The 20,762-nt window shown below is 38.7% G+C and overlaps 2 protein-coding genes across 2 annotated transcripts in view; both read left to right on the forward strand.

The window, feature by feature from the left end:
• The first annotated feature begins 1,088 nt into the window (after window positions 1-1,088).
• LOC140243232 (uncharacterized) lies at window positions 1,089-15,221 on the forward strand. Its single transcript, XM_072322901.1, has 7 exons — window positions 1,089-1,129; window positions 2,631-2,756; window positions 4,335-4,416; window positions 6,429-6,527; window positions 7,695-7,787; window positions 9,669-9,777; window positions 11,151-15,221. Exons 1-7 carry the CDS (start codon window positions 1,119-1,121, stop codon window positions 11,204-11,206), a joined length of 576 nt encoding a protein of 191 aa, XP_072179002.1. The 5' UTR covers window positions 1,089-1,118; the 3' UTR covers window positions 11,207-15,221.
• Window positions 15,222-18,706: 3,485 nt separating this feature from the next.
• The window catches only part of LOC140243635 (integrin alpha-8-like), a 61,066-nt gene continuing 59,010 nt past the window's right edge, over window positions 18,707-20,762 (forward strand). Inside the window, exons 1-2 of the mRNA XM_072323299.1 lie at window positions 18,707-18,717; window positions 19,449-19,655. Coding sequence (XP_072179400.1) covers window positions 18,707-18,717; window positions 19,449-19,655 — 218 coding nt within the window. The remainder of the gene's footprint in view (window positions 18,718-19,448; window positions 19,656-20,762) is intronic.

Consider the following 20,762-nt stretch of genomic DNA (forward strand, 5'->3'; position numbering starts at 1 on the left):
CGTAGTAGCAAGACCTACACGTGGATGAGGTTAGAAATTGCCGCGCGCCTCCAGCTCACCAGCTCCTGGCCGCCTCTTATTGGCCGGCCTTGAGCGACAAGCCATACCATAGTCTTGAATATTCATTAGCACAGTAGCCAATAACAGAGGCCGTCTCATGAAAACTGCCCCGTGTACAAAGTGAATGGCAAAAAAAGTGTGTCAGAAAGAGTGTGTCAGATAAAGTGGGTCAGGAAATGGCGTAACCCAGTTTTTAGCGTGCAGCCGGGAATATACAAGTTAGTAATCTAAATGTTTTAGGCCTATTCTAAGTTAAGGTGTATTCCAATCAGTGATTGAAAGATAATGTTATTTACAGAACCGTGGTTTTGGAAGGTCTTTTTACGAGCGTTTCCAAGTAATCTGAGAGAGTAGAAAATCAAAGGTTTTCCGCCCAGTGCTATCCAATTACATTCAATTTTAAAGGACATTTGACATTTTTACGATTATTCAAGTTCGAGCGAATTTGAACAATCACCGAGTTCAACATTCAAAAGGCCAACTACTTCATTCAATATAAATTTCATCAGCATTCTGTTTCATGATTCTCTCACATGAACGTGTTTAAAAGAATAAATGAATAGATATAAATTACCAAGTTAATCGTAGATTCTAAATGGTGTACACAATATACATCACCAGTCGACCTGCCCCCAACTAGCCCCGAAAGTTCTGGATAAAAAGAACCGCAGAGGACGCCGACTAGCAGGGCGATTTTTAAATCAGATTTGGCTATAAAATTGCGAAGCCTGTCAATTTTCAAGACTACATGTTAGCCTAATCATTTCTTAACTCTTTTCAGAGGAAAACATTCACCAAATCATACCCGTAATGAGATGTAAGAAAAACGTATTTAACCTCTCAATCAGGGCAAGGGCCTAATCTATGATCTTTGTAAGTCCAATTATTCAAGTGAGATGATAGGAGCCCTGCGGAGCAGAGCAGAACCTGGGCTTGGGTACGGGTCGTAGCAAAGCCAGGAAAAGAGGTTGCACTTACCGCGCTTCTTTATCACCACTTTGGGCTAGATGTGCTCATTGTCATTTGCACATTGTTAAACGTGAAAAAGGAGTGTCGAAATGGCGGGGACGTAAGTACAAATTAATCGTTACTCTTGCCATTTGGAGGATTTCAGACTGGTAGCCTCAGAACAGCTCATTTCTCTTTGTAGAATGAAGATATTTCATCTACTCTAGGACTCGTTGATATGTTAGGTCAATTATCAGCAAGGTATCACGTGGAATGGGTTACCATCGGTCAGTCCCACATACCGAACTTTCTGTGGGTTATTTCAGCCTGTCGGTTGTTGTTCGTAACGGTTAGGATCTAGGCGTAGGCCCTACAGAAATTGTTGATTAGTATAGTATGGACCCTAGCTTGCAAGCTACCTCTTGTGTAGAGCTTGATTAGACAATGCAAAGCGAGGAACAGGAGTTGTGCAGTGTTAAGGAGAGGCCTGACGGACGCCGTGCGTGACCCACTCCCCAGTCGTGCATTTACACACATTCAAGCCTCAGGCCCCACTTTTTTCTAAATTAGGGCCTAGCCTAGGCCTAACCATTTTAAATGTGTTCCTCCGGCCTCCTCCTCGGCTCCGTTCCCGCCATCCGGCGCCCACTTCGACAGCATGGTTATTCCGGACATGTATTTCGTTACATATAATGACATTCATGCACGGATACGCGCTGGACTTCGAAGACTTGCCATACATACATAGTTTGACTAACTTAACTGAGCTGAAGTCACCAAAAAATGGGGCACATGCACAAAATATAGTTTCTAGATATCAAATATTAACTAAAAATGCTAAGAAATTGACATTTCACCTCGGATTTAGAAGAAGATGCCAATTTATCACAAGATTTTAAAATGTATTGATGTAGATTCTTGAAAACATTAAAATTTACAAATACAATTGGACATGTTTCGTTAGACCCTTCCCCCCCCCCTTTTTTTTTTTTTTTTTTTTTTTTTTTACTGTAGGCCTAGTGTAGAGTCGACAATACGAAATTTGAGCCTCATTTGCCGTTTTTCTCCTTGTTTTCCACTCGGTACGAATGTGTACAGTGAGTCATCATGATCATGGGTACCAGTATGACTTAACTGCACCAGCGACTCCGACACGTACTAACGTTATAATTAGTTACAGCACCCTGCCCGGGATTAGGGTATGATTATGAATAGTGATTCTGGTGCATAAATAAGGCGTGAAAGATGTTGACTATTCTATTACGAAAATCTTGTCTGCAATTAATGCGATTTTGCACCATGCTAAGGGGGACAGTGTAGCATTATTTTTGCTTGTAATTTCATCCTCTGATTATTGAATTCAGGGTCCCGTTTCATAAAACTTGTTATCAGTGGCAACTGCCTCATTTCTATGACAAAATAAGTTAATTTGCTCTCAGCCAATCAGATGCAAGGATTTCAGTAGCTTATAACAACTGTCACAACTTGTCACTGATAACAATTTTTGTGAAAGGTGGCCCAGACCAACAAAAAAAAAAAAATTGTCCAGTAACACAAGCCTTTCTTTGTATGGAATATGACGTATTTTCATTGACCTGTCTCATTCATTTCCATGCCACAAGGAACAGCAACACACAGAGTACAACCAAAATTCCCACAGTCTTATGGGCCCAGAGAGATGACTGCCTGCTGCTTACTATAGAAGTTCCAAAAGCTGTGGAGGAGGACATAACATTTGAACCAGAAAAGTAAGTGGACTCACCTCAACGTAGACTGAAAATATCTAAGCAACAATCTCATACTTTTCTGACATCTGGGGTAGTTTGCAAAGAAGCGCAACCAGTTTGATGTGATAACTGCGATAAATGCACAGTAGGGGTCTGGTGCTGCAAAGCAGAAAGATGGGGGCGGTGGACTGCGTCTGGGTCGATGGTGTCCCTTCTCCCAGCCCCTGAAAGTTAAATTTGAGACTGAGATAAACAAGTTGTTGAATTCTATTTAAAATTTCATGTGATTACATGATCTTGTTGTATTGATCACAGTAACATTTTAATCAACACAGGATGCCAGATAAATTTTGTTGATTTAACAATCTTTTGATGTGATGAAAGTTTTATTTGTTGTATATTAGATTATAAAAGATTGAGAGAAAAAGTTAGCAAATAAAGGTATATAATTTTGACACTTTTGAGGCTATGACATTTTCCCTTGTCTAATCAGCACCATGTGTTTCGTATGAGGTGTTTATTTGTAAGTTGATGTTGTTGTGTGTGTTTTTTGTGGGGGGGGGGGGCAGGGGCTCTCTGGTTGTCCTCACTCAAAGCTTGGTGATTCATGCTACTAGCAGGCTTGTCTATTGTGTTAATGAACAAATGGTATAGTTTTGGTTGAGATTGGGATTCAGGTTTAATTTTTTTGTGAGATGTAACGTAGAGATTTTAAAAATATTTAAGAGTATACAATACAAAGAGGATTTACAAGTTTATTTGATGAACATCAGGTTTGAAATGGGTGAGATATACACATATATATACTAGAAAAACAAAGTAAGCAAAGTGCACCCAACTTTTATTAGGACCTCTTACAGGACATCATACAGCTATTTCAAAACCAATTTTCATCAATAAACATGAAATTCCTTTTAGAATCCTATGCTTTTTCATATTTCATAATAAGTAGTGTCTACAATTATCTCACCTTGAAACCTGAAACTGAATCTCAACCAGAACTACCATCCTTTTAAGTTAAATGTCAGCAATCTCTACTTAATTGTCATGTCATCATATGTCCGTAGGTAAAGCCTTCTAATATAAAAACCCATTATCTTTTAATCTAAACTTGATATTAAATGTATATTTTTCTCCTGTTTTGTTTCATTGTTTTCAGAGTGATGTAAACAATCTTTGTCAGGGCATAGTGACCATCATTTTGCCTCTTGATACATTTCTGCCATTATCAAAATCTCATGCCCCGTTTCACTCCATTTTACTCCACTGGCTTGCCACTTTTGGATTTAAAGCAGTTTTGAGTGGCCTCTTGTGCTTCTTATTCTCTTAGCGACTATATCTTATTTTTGAATTCAAGTGCAGTCCCAAGAAAACCATGCAAAAGATCTCACATTTCAATACAATCCTTTTTGGCACAAGCAACAAAGTAGTTGGTTTTTTGTTTGTTTTTTTTTTGTGTGTGTGTGTGTTTTGTTTTTTTATTTGGGGGGTGGTAGGGGGTGTTTCGATGTCCATTAATTATGCAGGAGCTTTTCCTTTCGGTCATTATAAGGTGGTCACATTTAAACTCTTTCTCTTATCTTTTGCTTGTATTCTTAGAGTGCACTTAAAGTGTAAAGGAGGACAAGAGAATGAACAGTATGAACTAAAATTTGAGTTCCATAAAGACATCAATCCACAGGTAAGTGTCCAAGACTGTAACTACATAAAATGTTGGAATTTCTTGTTTTACAATTGTTTTCATTAGTGCACTGGTATCACAGTAACCAAACTGTTGTTAGTCTTTCAATATTGTAGAAAGATGATTCAGTATAAATAAAAGAGAGAAGGAAAGAAAATCTGTGGTTAAGTGATTAACTCTGTATATCAATTCTCAGTCATGGCCTTGACTGCTATAGATGAATGAAGTGATGGCCCTTCCGTCATGAAGACATTCTCCTCCATTTGAATGTGAAAGAACAAAACAAATATATATCACATGAAGTATTATCAATGTTCTATTTTTGCCCCAAATTTCTGTTAATTTGCTGTTATATGAGCTTTTATGTTTTCTGTAGACCTGTAGTTTACAACTGTAGAACAAACCTCCAAGTAAAAATCTGCAATCACAGCATTTAGATCTGTACCAAGTTGCTATTATCTTCCCCATGATATACTTGGTTTATGCATACACATGAGCACTTCCAAGTTGTAACCTTTTTATGCCTCCGCCACGAAGTGGTGCCGGAGGCATTATGTTTTTTGGTTTTCCGTCCTTCCGTCCGTCCGTCTGTCCATCCGTCTTTCCGTCTGTCTGTAATTAATTCTGTGGACAGCATAACTAAAAAACCTTTTGAGGTATCGTAATGGAACTTGGCATGTGTGTGTATTAGGGGGTAAAGTTGTGCCTGTCAACTTTTGGGTGCACATGCTCAAGGTCAAAAGGTCAAGGTCAAATGCTCAAAATTTCACTATTTCCCCCATATCTATGCAATGCCTGAAGATATTTTTTTTGAAACTTAGTGTGTACATGTATTACCTAAGAAAGATTCTTTGGTGAAAGTTTGGGGTCATGAAGTCAAAGGTCAAAAGGTCAAGTAAAAATGTTAAAATTTTACTTTTTTCTCCATATCTTGGAAATGGTTCAAGGTATCTTCATGGAACAAGGTATATATGCATGTACTGACTGGCAGTGATTATCTAGAGAATTTTTGCTTCATGGGGTCAAAGGTCAGGGGTTACAAGGTCAGGGGTTACAAAAGTCAAGGGTAACACTTTAAATTTTACTATTTCCCTCATTATTTATGAAATGCCTGCAGGATTATTATTTTTTTTTTAACTAGGTATATGCATGTATTACCCAAAAGAGATTCTCTGGGAAGTTTGTTTGTTTGGTTTTTTTTTTTTTTTAAAGGTCAAAGGTCAAAAGGTCACAAATCAAGTGAAAGTGCTGAACTTTACCTCTTCCTTTGTATCTCGGAAGTGGCTCAAGTTATCTTGAAACTTAGTACATATTCATGCATGTTCTGCCTGACAGTGATTCTCTTATGAATTTTAGGGTCAAAGGTCAAGGGTCAAAGGACAGATTAAAATGGTAACAATTTACTATTCAATACAGAAATTGCACTTTTTCTCTGTACCTTTAAAATTACTCAATGCATATAACTTATGAAAGGGTCAAAGTCTGAAAGTAAAAGTCCTACAATCCCCAAATACATGCTCTCCTATTCATCCAATTAAACCTAGGTCAAGGAAGGTGAGCATTACATATTGTTTTAATAGTTTTGTGAAAATGTAATCACGCATTGTTCACATGTACTATATAGACCTATTAGGAGAATCGTGCATTATGGCGGAGGCATACCAGTCGCCATTTCTAGTTTTCTACTTGGTTTGTTTTGTTTTGGTTTATTTCTGCATTTTCTTTCTCCATATACATGTACAATAACAAATGAAAACAAAGTGATACAGAGTATGCCCAAAAAATAGGAGAGTTTAACATACAAATTAATACAAGAAATGTCAATTTCATAACAACATCAGTCCCTAATGAAATCAAAACAACATATTAAGGCATACTGTATTTATGAACAAAGGAGAAATCAATACAGGGGACCATCAACATAAGCAGAGCTTGACGTGTACTTGTTTTCCTCCAGGGTTTCATTTTAACTCATCGCTACTGACTTTATCATCATCATTGAATTTGAACAGACCTCAAAATACAAGGTCCAAGGTAGACACATTGACATGCTGGTTAAGAAGAAGGAAGCAGGTCCATATTGGCCAAGGCTCACGAAGGAATCAAAAAAGGTTTGTTGACGAAACACCCAAACATACTGTGTAGTATCACATGGAGCAATATGTCTCGGTGCATCCTGATCCGTGTATATTTCAAATTACTCTTTTGAATCCTTTGGTATTTTGTTTATCTGTTGTCACATACTACTGTGGATCACATTTCATTCATTTTGTGTGGTAATGATCACTTGTGGTGTCAATATGTGTACCATAACTTTTGAAGATTGGATACTGCAATTTTATATCATATGAAGATATTTTAAATTTTAGTGGGTATAATTCAGTGCTGATCCCTGGTATCTTTTTATATAATGATAAATATTCAGGAAATATTTGTTTGTTTGTTTTTTCTGTCAGTGTGATAATGACATTTAAAAAGGTCCAGGTATGGAAGGGATATGTCAGAATCAATTTATCTGAGTTGAGTCCATTTTGATATGTTCAATGCATACCTTTGATAATCAAATTAAATTTTGTAAAAATGTATTTAGGTGTGTGCAAAAGTAGATCCATTGCCCAGTCTGTAATCCACAATGTATCAGAGCATTCATTTTTTGTCATACTGTAAAGTGGAAATGACGGTTGTGGCATTTAAGATGTCCAGAAGACATGTAATGCTTAAAAAGAATGATGCAAGCAGTCTGAAATTCAGTGTTTCTTATCACTGCAAACATGGTTTGTGTGGTGTCTTTTATAGAATGTGATAATGAATGTTTACTAGGTATGGTATTTTTATACTGTAAAAGCTCTTATTTTTGCATTCAGATAACAAATTTTCATGAATGAGGAGGTTACAGACATTTTTGCCAGATGTTTTTGCGATTTTGGTTATGAGGCTATTGCATGTGCACTAATGGCAGTGCCTGTCCGTTTGTGATATTTGTATATATTGTCAAGTTTGTGACCCAACCTTGATTTGGGAAATTTTACTTTTACAGTAGCGAGGGGTCAAATGCTATGGTACAAGATTTCGCACAACAACTGATGAGGCACCCTATTTGAGGTAAAGCTGTGCCTAATGGGTAATCTTATCTTTCATGGGGTGTGAAGTCTTGTTCCATTGCATGAATAAAGGCCATACACCAGGCAAGTACAACACTCTCAATGAAAAGAGGGGACTAATTGTTTGTCTGTTTGTCTGTTCCTAAATGGTCTTCTCTCATTCTCCTTGTGTCTCAGCAACATTGGCTGCGCACAGACTTCAACCGATGGAAGGACGAGGATGAGTCTGATGATGAGTTTGGAGGTGGTGATGATAGGGGTCTAAATGAGGTGAGAAGAAATGTCCTCTAGGGCTGGGCAAGTTGAGGGAAAGTATGCAGTATTCTTGGTGTATTGCACATTTCTTATTTTGTGCAAATATCATCATTCATAGGTTCACCATGTGATTAGTCCATATTGTCAATGTTTTATTATTAAAAAAAAAAATAGGGAGGCCCTAATATTCATAATAATTTGTGCAATACATTCACCAAAGTTAAATTTCATATCAACAATGTTACCAAATTTCACTTAACTACAGTCAGACAAGCCATGCACTGGTCAAGAGATTTGTACATATATACTTATGTTAATTTCACTGGGAGGAATAGGTCATAGAGTACAATGTAGTATAAAAAATAGTGGGGGGCAGAGCTGCGCTGCACTGCAAGCTGCACCTGTGGTAAACAGCGACCCTGTACCAATAGTAGGGAACCAGCTGTGTCTACTTCAGTAAGGATAAGGGATCTAATGTTAGATCTAGACCTATTAATTTAGGCTGTGGTATAGGCTATAGTCTAAACTTATATATTCATTATTGTCCTACCAGTTACTATACCTAGAGTATTAAACTTTCTAGTAGATTTTAAATTATATGTAGATTTAGTAATGGGGCATGGCAATCCTTCAGTTTAGCGGGATATTATTTTCGTTGCTTATCTAACTTTAATAGTCTGATCTAACTTGAACTTCTATTTCTAAAGTTCTAAGTAGAACTTCAGGCTTTATTCCGTGTAGAACTCTGAACATGGTTGACTGAAGCAAGCATTAAAAAAATATAATGTATCCCGCTAAAGTGAATGAGTGCCTAGTAGATCTACCTACTAACAGTTAGACCCCGGTCTATTCTGTGTAGTCTAGAGTAGGCCTAACGTTAGACCTATTTGAAATCGATGCTGAATTTTTGCGACTTGTTACTCACCTCGGGGAAGTGTCATTCTCGGATTAGATGTTCAACGATGTCGCTCAGTAAGATAAAGAAAACACATACATCGTTGTAGTTGGTACACATTACTGACTCTAGACGCTCTCAAACGTATACAAAGCAAAACATTCATGTCTAACATTACACATGCAATGCTGCTGAATGCCTCGCCAATCACGGAAATCGCAGTCAGAGAATAGATTGAATTTGAAGTAGATCTTATAAATATTTACTAAGTATTGACCTTGACTCCCAAAGTAGGCTAAGACCCTAGTTTCTATGTTTGCACGGATCCTGCATCATCGCCTCCTCGTCCATTTCGATCGTTTCTGGTCCAGTCCGTTTTCACACACAGTGGCAATCACGAATTACTGTGATGTTACCAAGTACGTAGTATAGGGCCTACATACAGTCAATATACATTGCTTGCTACTCTCGCATAAACATAGGCATACAATCCATCAGTCAGTGGCCAGGCCAGCGTACGCGTAGGTGTACTCGTTCGCTGAGATATGAGCAAGAGAAAGAATCCCGAATGCTCCAAAACTGTAAGCCGAACGATTGAGAATGACGTCATTACGTGTGTTCGGCTCAGGAGAGAGCAACTTCGACCGCTGTCGTGTATTTGGAACCGGTCTAGTTCATACGTGATACTCGATCTCTCAATAATACACAGGTGAATGGGAATTTTGCACGAAATGCGCAGCAAACTTTTTCTCACGACGACCGGGCGTCTTTAACCTTGCATAAGTCGAAGGTCTTCTCAATTCCTTTTCTCTTTATATTGTATTGATTTCAGTCCCTCGTAAGTCAAATTTTTTCTAGATTTAAGCTATTTTTTCAGTCCGCATGCATTTGACTTCGTCAAGGTTGACTGTAGCTTCTTCTTTTTTTTTAGGTGTTGTATAAACGATGTGATGCGTCGTTAGTTGATAACGTGTGTATTGTGTCTTGATTTTCCCTTGCAGATGTTAGCCAACATGGGGAACATGGGTGATATGGGTGGCATGGGCATGGGTGACATGGGGTCGATGGGAGAGACTGGCGGCGGGGAGTCAGACGACAGCGATGATGAAGGTAAGCAGCAGTCGCAGACCTCACCGCAATCTCGTGGAATTATGGACAAGTCTGACGGTTCCATGACATTTGCTGCTGCGACATTTGCTCCCATGATATATCTGCATGCTCAGCCAAACATAAATTCTACCCTTGAACATAACCCTAACCCTGTTCCTTATTCTCACATCAAGCTACTGTAAACCTAAAACCCTATCACAACCCTAATCCTAACCCTAAGTCCTTGGAGAAAATAAAGACTGGAGCTATTGTCACAGGAGCAAATGTCGTGTCACCAGTCTGATGCAGATACGATGTAGCGTGTTTGTTGTAGCAAATCTTGGGGGGAATTGTGACATACTGCAAAGCAATTCAATTAGGGTAGCTCTTTAACTACAAGAACAAAGCTTCAGTATTTGTTGGTTGTTGGCTGCCCTGCTTACTATTGCAGAACAAATGTTTATTTTGCAGTGCAACAATTTTTTACCATTGTTTTATTGTGATGTTAGTCCCCCAAATAAAAACTAGTGAATATTGTGGTTTCTCTAATTAATGCGTAATGAATTTTGCTAACTACATGTATGGATTTCATGTGTTGACAGAGAAATTAGAGCAAGACCAATAGGAACCAGTGGTGGGATTTAAAATCTCACAGGGAAAGGGTTAAAGCTCACAGGGAAAGGGTTAAAGCTGAAGTACACGCAGAAAATTATTGAACATTTGAGCAAATTAATTTCCAAACAAAGAAAGTCATGGTTTTCTGAAGTTGTCACATCACTCTGGGATGTAGCATGTAAGCCATTCCACAAAATCCTCCTTACTTTCTTTCTTTTAATTGATGAGAGATAACATTTATATATGTATGTATGTATATGTATATATATATATATATATATGCAGGAAATTGTAAAGAAAATATTTACAATGGTTGTACAGTTGTAGTTTTTGTTGAGGCATTGATAACTGGAAATGTACTTGATGTGAAAGTGAAAATTTATTATTTTATAGTGCAGAGCAAATGGGTGAGCGTGCATGTGACATCACAGAATTGCCAATTTGTGTTTGATTGATCACAACTTCAAAAAAATCACAACTTTTTCAGTTTCATCAGAATTTGTTCAACTATTTTTTCTGCTTCTCTGCACACAAGCTAGTTTTCAGGATGGAAATTCCTCTTTACAGACTTGAGAAATTAACCTCCACTAGTTGCCCATTCCTTCTGCACCTCCAATGAAATAAACAGCATTTACACTTCCAATTTTTTGTTAAAACAAAAGAAAAAAAAAAGAAAAAATTTTGTTGGCCTTTCAGCAGTGACCTGCCTCACTCAGTGTACATTCTATAAGCCATGTTGACCCGGTTTTTGTGTCACATGTTTCCTCTCCACCAATCAGAGATCCCAGAGCTGGAGGACACTGACGGAAAGGAGGGAGAGGGAAGGTCCGAATAACCCACCGGATGAGGGGGCGTGAGAGGGAGAAAACATACTGACCATCGTATCGTCCAGAAGGAATGTTGTATAAACTCATATCTGCTGGAGGCACAGTCTGTTGTCTGCCAACCCGGTGCCGCCATAGAGGCATTCTTCATACTTCCTTTCCACATTGTTTTTTTTTCCTTTATATATGTCTGTCCAGTCGGTAATGCTAGCAGAATTGTCTGAAATGGCATGTAGCTCCATGGCTCTACCCAGTTCCCATCGCCATAGTAATCCTGAGGTGTATCGTTTTTATTTCTCTCCTCATGAAATATCTGGAGAAGAAATATCAAACAATAATACCATAGAAATAGAGTTCTTCGTTGGGGAGCACAAGAAAGAATAGGAAATAGATGCCACTAATTAAGACAAAGCACTTTAAAGACATGATCAGAGTATTCACCCGTACAGGCTGCGTATGATCGTAATTCTGTGATATTGATATTGCCAGATAGGTGTTAAATTTGAAGTTAACACTTGCAATGAAGTGGAAGTTATTTGCTCATAAAGACAGACATTTTAAATAGTAATCAAACATTGTCTACTGAAACAATTTGCAACATTTGATCTGACGGATGTCTCGAGACATGCTGAACAAGTAGAATCGTTACTGTACATGTATTCAAAGAAAGTAAATTTTTCATTTAAGCCCTCTTTACTTCTGAATTATTGAAGGTGTTTGCCATCAGAACGCTGTCGATCTAAACAAGGTGTGCTTACCTGCAGTCCTTCAAAGGAAACAACACGATTTAAAATGTTTGTATAACATGACGTCTTGCTATGGTCAAGTGCAGTATAAATGCATTCCACAGAGGGATTCATTTGTAGGAAGCTGGAGATTATTTCTGGTCTTATGTGCCATCTTTTACGTGGAATGTTTACACTGTTGTGAAAATGCATTTTGAGGATTATCTGCTCTAGACAGGATTCAAAAGTCCTTGCAGGTGATGCCAGTGTGGACATTGCCGTTCCTTTTCTTTGTAGCTATGTTTTGTTATGACAAATATACCACTAAGTCACATCTTAAAATGTGTTAATGGAAAAGAGTTCCTACCTACAATATTAACAAATATTTTTGAGTACAAGGGGTTGTTGTAATTTCGTTTGCATTTAGTCATCATTTTTTGTTCTTGACAATGAATAGGCCACCCGTGAAAATATGTGACATCCTGGAGACACTATGTTACTGCATCACAGTATGTGATTTGTGATGGGTTCTTCATGGACCCTGCTAAACAAACTTTCCTTGTGAAAACACTTGTGTATGTATATATGAAAACTGTGTAGCATTAACACAATGTGTAGCCTGCATAACAATGAATGGAATGATGTATCCTTCCTTTTGTCAGTTTGATGCAAGGTAGCAAAAGAAGATGAGACCGCCATTAGATGCAGTCGCGATAAAAGGCAGATTGTTTTTAATCGATGCCCACCTTTGCAGTAATAATTCATTTCTCAACCCACATTGTAGTTAACATTCCAAATTCTCAGAAATGACAGCTGCTCTGCAATTCGCAAGTGACTGATTATGAATCAGACTTAGTAGTGTGATTTTTTTTTTCTTGTCACCTACCGAATATTATAGCTGTTTTTTTTTTTTATGTGCAGATGGGAGTGTTTTGACCGTCTTGTTCAATTTTCAGTATATTGGCATCAGCGATACATTTTGTGAAGGAGCATTATACTGTTTGTTTGCAAAGAGTCATTGTTTGTTTGTTTTTTGTCGAGCATTTCTTTGCATAGTGACATGGTTGTCTTTCATAATGAGGTAAGGTTTTGTTTATAGAATACATGAAACCAAAATTATGACTAACACACCCCAAATACCAGTTGAAACTTGACTCATGTATGATCCAGCAAAAGATAAACAGATAAACCGATTGAAGTGCACATAGAAATAACTGACGAGAGGACAGTAACTGGGTTACTTCTGTATCCTTTTGATCTTCGTAGAGGGGGAATGTGGCCACCATACTGAATATTCAGGAAACTCGCTTTCTGTCACATATTAGTTACATAGATATCTGTAACTGGTTGCTGCTGTGATACACTGTGTGTACATTTAAATGAACCCAGCAGTTCTCTTGTTCTAGTTTTGTTATGTTTTTGATTTGTTTTGGTTTTGGTGGGGTTTTTTTTTAATCCAGATGTAATTTGTTTCCAAATTAAAGCTGTCATTTTCAGGAAATTAGGAAGTGCATAGCAAGGTATAGTAATTGTTTAAATTGTCCATCCTACACGAAGGCTATGTGGTCACTGATTTTTGTCTAGGTGAAAAACAAACTTTCAAAAAAATAAAAATGTGTATATCATGTGATATAAAGAATACCGATACAACCCCTTCTCTGTGCATATCATGTGTTTTAGCTATCCAGTAAGAAGCAGTTTGGTTTTGCAGTAGAATATATAGATATTTCAGCTAGTGAATGTCTATAAACCGCTAACCTTCATCAGTCAACCCATATCGAATTAAAAAAAAAAAAAAATTGTTTATAATCAATGTAACTCGCTGTGACCTGTCTTGTACCAGAGGTGGCGTACATTCATTTTCACATGCGTCTGTGACAGGTTGAGACATACATGATATGTTTTGCAGTGGTGATCCTTTTGCCAGATTTAGATACAGTATGTTTAAATGTCTGCATACAAATGTCATATTATTTGTTCAAAAAGTCTTTGCAAAGAAGAAAGTATATTCTTTTATTTGTGTGGCTGGTTCATACAATCATGGACCTACTACACATGGACATTTATCGCTCGTTAATTGATTCATGCACCCGTTAATTAATTTGTGCATCCGTTTCTGTCAAAAGCATCACAAAAACATTTTGAACATGCTTTCCTGCTTTGATCCAGTGTTGTCCACCGACAGCCCCCCTGGATAAGAACAAGACGGCGCTTTAAGAAATCTAAAAACTACATGCACAGAAGATAATAACTCTCTTAAATCAAGAAAAATGCATATGCAGTTGTAGTGTACATGTATATTGCGAAATCATCGCTAAAGAAACTTCATTTGCGAAATACAAGTACTTTACAAGAAAAAGCAAATAATTAAGCAGGTTGAATGTGATTTGCAATCTATTTTTCTCCATTTGTCGCACATTGTTTTAGAGTAAACATGGACAGTACAGTAGACGATATGCTTGTCTCGCCATTCAGGGACATTACATGCATGGCCGCAAGTGTCCGCTTCAGTAATTGCCAATTTTGTGACCCAAAATTTGTCCTTGTTTGACGTTTGGTGCTCCCCATTATTGGTGTTTGTTCAAAGGCAGTGAAGTCTGAAAAGGCACCTCAGCCAAATAGGACCGAAATGTGGGAAGCGGTTCTTTCATCAGTGACGATGCACGATTACACAATCGCCATTGTCCAAACATCTGAATGTAATTATTAAGATGCACATAATCAGGTGGCGGTGGTGAACATTGATTCAAAGAAAGACCTCCGTTCATAGTCCACATGAGTAGTAGGTCCATGATACAATGGACATGAAGACAATTCCCTTACGAAGAAATTCCTCTGTAGAGTTCAAACATGTTTGGAGTGTTAAGTGAGATGTTAACCTACACTTGTATTAGGATAGCCTCTTTATGTTGGACTCTCCCTTGGTTTCAATTCACAGATGACGCATATTATTTGGTTAGATATTCCCAACGTGTTAATGATAATTGATAAATGTATAAGTGTGGATGCGTGATGCAGTACTGTGGCCGAGTTTGAATCATAGAAGGTCAGATATGTGAGAGGCGTTCACTTTTTAATCTGGTATCCTATCCTCATACTGCGTGCATTTCATTTGATTTTGATTCACGAAAAGAAGTGGGGACATGCATTGGGTATTTTGTCGTTTTACCCTCCTCCCACCCCCTGTCCCCCCTGTTGTTTTTTTTTTTTTATGTTTTATGTTTTTCATAATTTCATGCATAATGTGATAAATGTATTAAAGTAGGAACCAATCATATAAAACGAATGCGTTTGCTAGGCAGGTTTTGTGCTCAGTTTGTCCCTACATGTATAATTACTGAGCTGTTCTTGTGTGTATGGTGTGTGTGTATGTTTGTGTGCGCGCGCGTTTGTGTGTGTGTGTGTTTGTGTGTGGGTGGGTGTGTTATATGCATTTGTGTGGGGACAGTAAACGTATCCTGATTATTGTCAACGTACATCGGTGCTTCATTTTGGAAATTATTGTCGCATGGGCGGTCCTTGTGGCGTAAGACCGGCAAATCCCATCATCGAAATTGTGAACAAATTCACGGCCGTACTGAACAGCGGGAGTCGGAACAGGTATAAAATCTTTAAGAGAGCAATGTGGATTGAGTGAAAGCAGCAACATTAGCAGAACACATCAGTGAAAGTTTGAGGAAAATCGGACACTCGATGCAAAAGTTATTAATTGTTAAAGTTTTGGTGTTGGGACGACTGGATCAGGAGATTACTAGAGTTCATGACGTCATGTGTTGACAAAGATATGAAGAAAATGTAAAGAAAATTCAACATGCTTTCACGTTTCCAGCGTTATGGAAGAGCACTTGACTGTAAACCGCTTTCAGAAAACACGGGGAATTATTACTACTCTTAAGATAATATGTCATTATCAAGTTGATGGAATGTGTAATTTTCATGAAAAAAAAAGTTATTTTTTTAATTCTTTTTATATAAATCTACAGCTCCAAGTTTAGATTTGTGGCGTTAATTTTTGTCCTTGAGCAGAGAAACCAATACTCTGAAAAACTGGCATATAGCAGTTTCACCATAAGAATGCATGAGTGGAGACTCACCATAAGAAAACATGAGTGGAGACTCACCGTAAGAAAGCATGAGTGGAGACTCACCATAAGAAAGCATGAGTGGAGACTCACCATAAGAATGCATGAGTGGAGACTCAACATAAGAAACCATGAGTGGAGACTCACCATAAGAAACCATGAGTGGAGACTCACCATAAGAAAGCATGAGTGGAGACTCACCATAAGAAAGCATGAGTGGAGACTCAACATGAGAAACCATGAGTGGAGACTCACCATAAGAAAGCATGAGTGGAGACTCACCATAAGAAAACATGAGTGGAGACTCACCGTAAGAAAGCATGAGTGGAGACTCGCCATAAGAAAGCATGAGTGGAGACTCACCGTAAGAAAGCATGAGTGGAGACTCAACATGAGAAACCATGAGTGGAGACTCAACATGAGAAACCATGAGTGGAGACTCACCATAAGAAACCATGAGTGGAGACTCACCATAAGAAAACATGAGTGGAGACTCACCGTAAGAAAGCATGAATGGAGACTCGCCATAAAGCATGAGTGGAGACTCACCATAAAGCATGTACGAGTGGAGACTCACCATAAGAAACCATGAGTGGAGACTCACCATAAGAAAGCATGAGTGGAGACTCACCATAAGAAAGCATGAGTGGAGACTCAACATGAGAAACCATGAGTGGAGACTCACCATAAGAAAGCATGAGTGGAGACTCACCATAAGAAAGCATGTACGAGTGGAGACTCACCGTAAGAAAACATGAGTGGAAACTCACCATAAGAATGCATGAGTGGAAACTCACCATAAGAAAGCATGAGTAGGAGACTAACCATAAGAAAGCATGAGTGGAGACTCACCATAGGAAAGCATGAGTAGGAGACTCGCCATAAGAAAGCATGAGTGGAGACTCGCCATAAGAGAGCATGAGTGGAAACTCACCATAAGAACGCATGAGTGGAGACTCACCATAGGAATGCATGAGTGGAGACTCACCATAAGAAAGCATGAGTGGAGACTCACCATAAGAAAGCATGAGTGGAGACTCACCACAAGAAAGCATGAGTGGAGACTCACCATAAGAAAGCATGAGTAGGAGGCTCAGATTATTTTGGAAATGAAGCAATGTAATTCCCTTACAATACCTCTCTAAGGTCACCTGTGTAGAATTTATGTATGCTTTCTTCTTTTGTTCTGCTTCTTAGACCCAGGGAGGTGGAAGCACTGACCCCTCCCCCATGCATTGCTGTGGTGAAGCTGCCATGTCATCATCCTTGTTCATTGTGATTTGTTATAAATTTTAAAACATTCTCATTCCTTATCCCAGTCACTATGAATTCTGAGACTCTGTACCCAGCATAAACAATTGAAAATTGTTCAGATGTAAAAGTCTGAAAATCAACAGGATTTCTCCTTTAAAATAACTCGCGCAGCAAGAGTGCTGCCCTCTGCGACAATGATCAAAATCATGGGGTGCTGCGGTCTGTTACAATGATCAAAATCTTGACAAGACGCGAAGAACTCCCTGAATATTTTGTACTTATATGCAATTTGTCGCTTTTCACCTTTCTGAGGATGTTTCCGTACAGAAATGCATTTTTTTCTCGACAACCTATAATGATGTTAGACAGCAACAATAGAACGGCGAATCTAAAGCAAATTGCTTTTTTTGTTGTTGAAATTAAACAAGTTCACAACTTGTCCCCAAATTGATTATCGCCCTCTAGTGGCAGCTATATTACACATGAGAATAACTTTGTTGCTCCTGGTCAGAATTGTTGAACTTCCAGTGATTAGATTTAACTTTGTTAAAGTTCAAGTTTACACTCTGATAAAGATTTTTTTTTTTCAATCTTCTAGTCTCTGAATTTGAGAAGTTATGGGTTTTGACAGAAACTGCCTATCGACATCTCAAGAATCTGAGAGCTTTCCACCTTGACTTACTGAGAAAGTCAACTTCATGTTCCCAGACGACATCGAGGGTAAGCACGAACTTATCTAAGTTGTTGATTAAACTGGCTCGCAAAAGGAAATGTTTAAGAAGATGATATCAACAGCTTTGAGAATATTGTCAGATTAAAGATATATGAGTTAAGGATATGATGTTTTCTATCAAGGGATGATTCGTATGTAATGTTGGAGCAGGGAGTGGCATATTGTGCTTCCTTGGATGAAATTAGGACACGCAATTAAATACTGGCGTCATGCAGTTGTATGATATACAGTAGATTTGACAATCACATTCTTCGTGAGTACAGATTGCTAAGCGGCACCATGATTTCAAAGGATTATATTCTGATGATGAATAAGATGAAATGTTTCATCACTTTATGGTATTATTTCGATAACATGCATGGGAAAAGTTTCAAAGGAAAAATGATACCTCTTTTTATTTAAAGCATTGATCGGAAAAGAAAGGACATTTGTGCTTAGTGGTAGTATTTTTTGCAGGAAAGAAATAGCACCACAAACTTCTGAAATTCAATGAAGAAAAAGGATTTGTTCGCACTCCCCCCCCCCCCCCACCCACACACATACACACAAATATACATTGTATGTATATATCATATATATAAAACATAAAAATACACACATGCGAGCGTGTATCAAGTATCTGTGTATATGCGTTTGTGTGGTTGAGAGAAAGACAGACAGACTGACAGACAGACAAACAAACAAGATTAGACGAGACATCTCACAAAGAACCACCAGATGGCAGCCAGGTACGTGAGGGTCGAAGCAGAGCGTCCCCTCCAGACGACGCGTCCCAGACTTCGGCTATCCCCACACTCACCGTCCGGTGTTCTCACAACGGCACTCTTCACCCCTCGGATTATCTTCTCTTTCGATTGATGATCATTAGTGATTTCCTCAGCCAGGCGACGGACGCACACCACACCGCACCGAGGCCGATGACATGTTCGTGAGTAGACCGTTCTCATCAGGAGTAGAACACACGTGCATTGAGAGACAGCTTGACGAATGCTCCTGCCATAATTTTTTCATTTACTTTCCGCCATTGGTGTGTCATCAGTAAGAAAACCGCGGGAAGGATTTCGTGGACTGCACATTGATGTAAATGTGATTGTGTACAGATCCATATTCATCAAAGTTTGGCTGATATTCTGTTTGATATACTTAGCATTATTACAATCAGCCAAATTATTTCATTGCCGTCATGTTTGTGACCTGCTTCAAAATTGCCATTGTTTGCTCTCAGTCTTGCGTTAACTTTTGAAGGTTTCTGCCAAGTTTCGGTAGATTTCATGACACATTTGGGCGCAATGCGGTTCTTTGTTGGCTTATAACATACCTTAAGATACGTGCCTTAAAAGAGCTAAGATGTTTCACTGAGATAGACTGTCATTCAGTGGGACAAAGGGATTTAATTCCAAGGGATTTGCTTGCTATCGGAGGATAACTCCTACCGTCTCCCCAAATTTACCGCTGTAAGATCTCATCATCACGTCGTCACTGTGTTCATCATGATCGTCACTCTCGTCGATCGCCTCGTCGTCCTGGAAGTCGCTTGGATGTTTATACTCGGATTAGCTGGCGGCTTCAACATCGACGAGTCCTCGCCGATCGTGTTCCGCGATCTCGAGGTCGACAGCCGGTTCGGGCAGGCGCTCGCCCTCCACCAGCGGGGTGACGAAACAATGTAAGTTGCTTTTTTGTCCAAGTGACGAGACACTCACGATAGTTTTTGATCGAGGCACCTATTTCCCATCAACTGTTGCCATGAGAAACGAATTATGATGATACATAAGCCACTCAACATGCTCAATATAATTCTATCTAATGAAGTAATAATGTTATCTTGAAATGTTGCCTTCCTTTCCCAGAGTGCTTGGGAAGAAACGAAATTATCACCCCTCACTTTTGCCATTACAATGAGATGCGCTGCTAACATTTTTATTGTTATCTTTGGAGAGTGATTCGTTGATACCGAGTGATCAGATCAGCTCAACTTTGTGTTGCTCAATTAGTGACAAACATATTTCTCTCACTGAGGACAATTTAAAGTAGCACTTACATGTAATGAATACAAGATGAAGTGAAGAAGTACAATATGGTGTCGTACAGCAAATGAGTTGAAGTCTGATACGAAAAAAAAACAAGAAAAAACTGCAATTATTTCATTAAGGCATTAGAACCTCGCCCGTTTACTCTGAGGTCCTTATTACCGAATGCATACTGAAAGAGAAATATGGACGCATTCTGCTGTCCAGTATTTTTTTTAAAGAGGCGTATTTCTTTGTGAAGTTTCAGATACCAGGGATAACTATACAGTACATTATCATCACACTCCAAACTCTGAATTTGTGTGTTTTGTTTATAAAATAAGGGGGAGTGTTTTTGCTCTTTGTGAGATCAGGGCCTGCTAATGTCTTTGTCTAGGATATTATTATGCTTTTTATATGAGTGTCTGGTATATGTTCATAGGAGGTAAATCAACAGGCAGAGATAGATAAATACGAATGTTAGTAAGCGAGTCTAGCAGCCAACTGCGCGTGACGTGCTTGACGTGACGTGGGTGACGTGTTAGTTATGTGGAGGAGTGAAGTCAGTACAATTCGACCTCGATTATCCGGCCATGTCGAGACCGGCGCTCATCCGGATAAGCGAATTGGTCGGATATGGGAGACACAATGTTAATGTATATAGCTGCCGTCCAAGCTGCCGTCCCAGTGCACTGGCAGCTAGGCAGGTAGCGTACCCCGCAACGGTGGTGTAATCTATGCTAGCCTGCGCAAAATTGCAGTCC

The sequence above is a fragment of the Diadema setosum genome, chromosome 20, assembly GCF_964275005.1.
Source record: "Diadema setosum chromosome 20, eeDiaSeto1, whole genome shotgun sequence".
NCBI classification, from domain to species: Eukaryota; Metazoa; Echinodermata; class Echinoidea; order Diadematoida; family Diadematidae; genus Diadema; species Diadema setosum.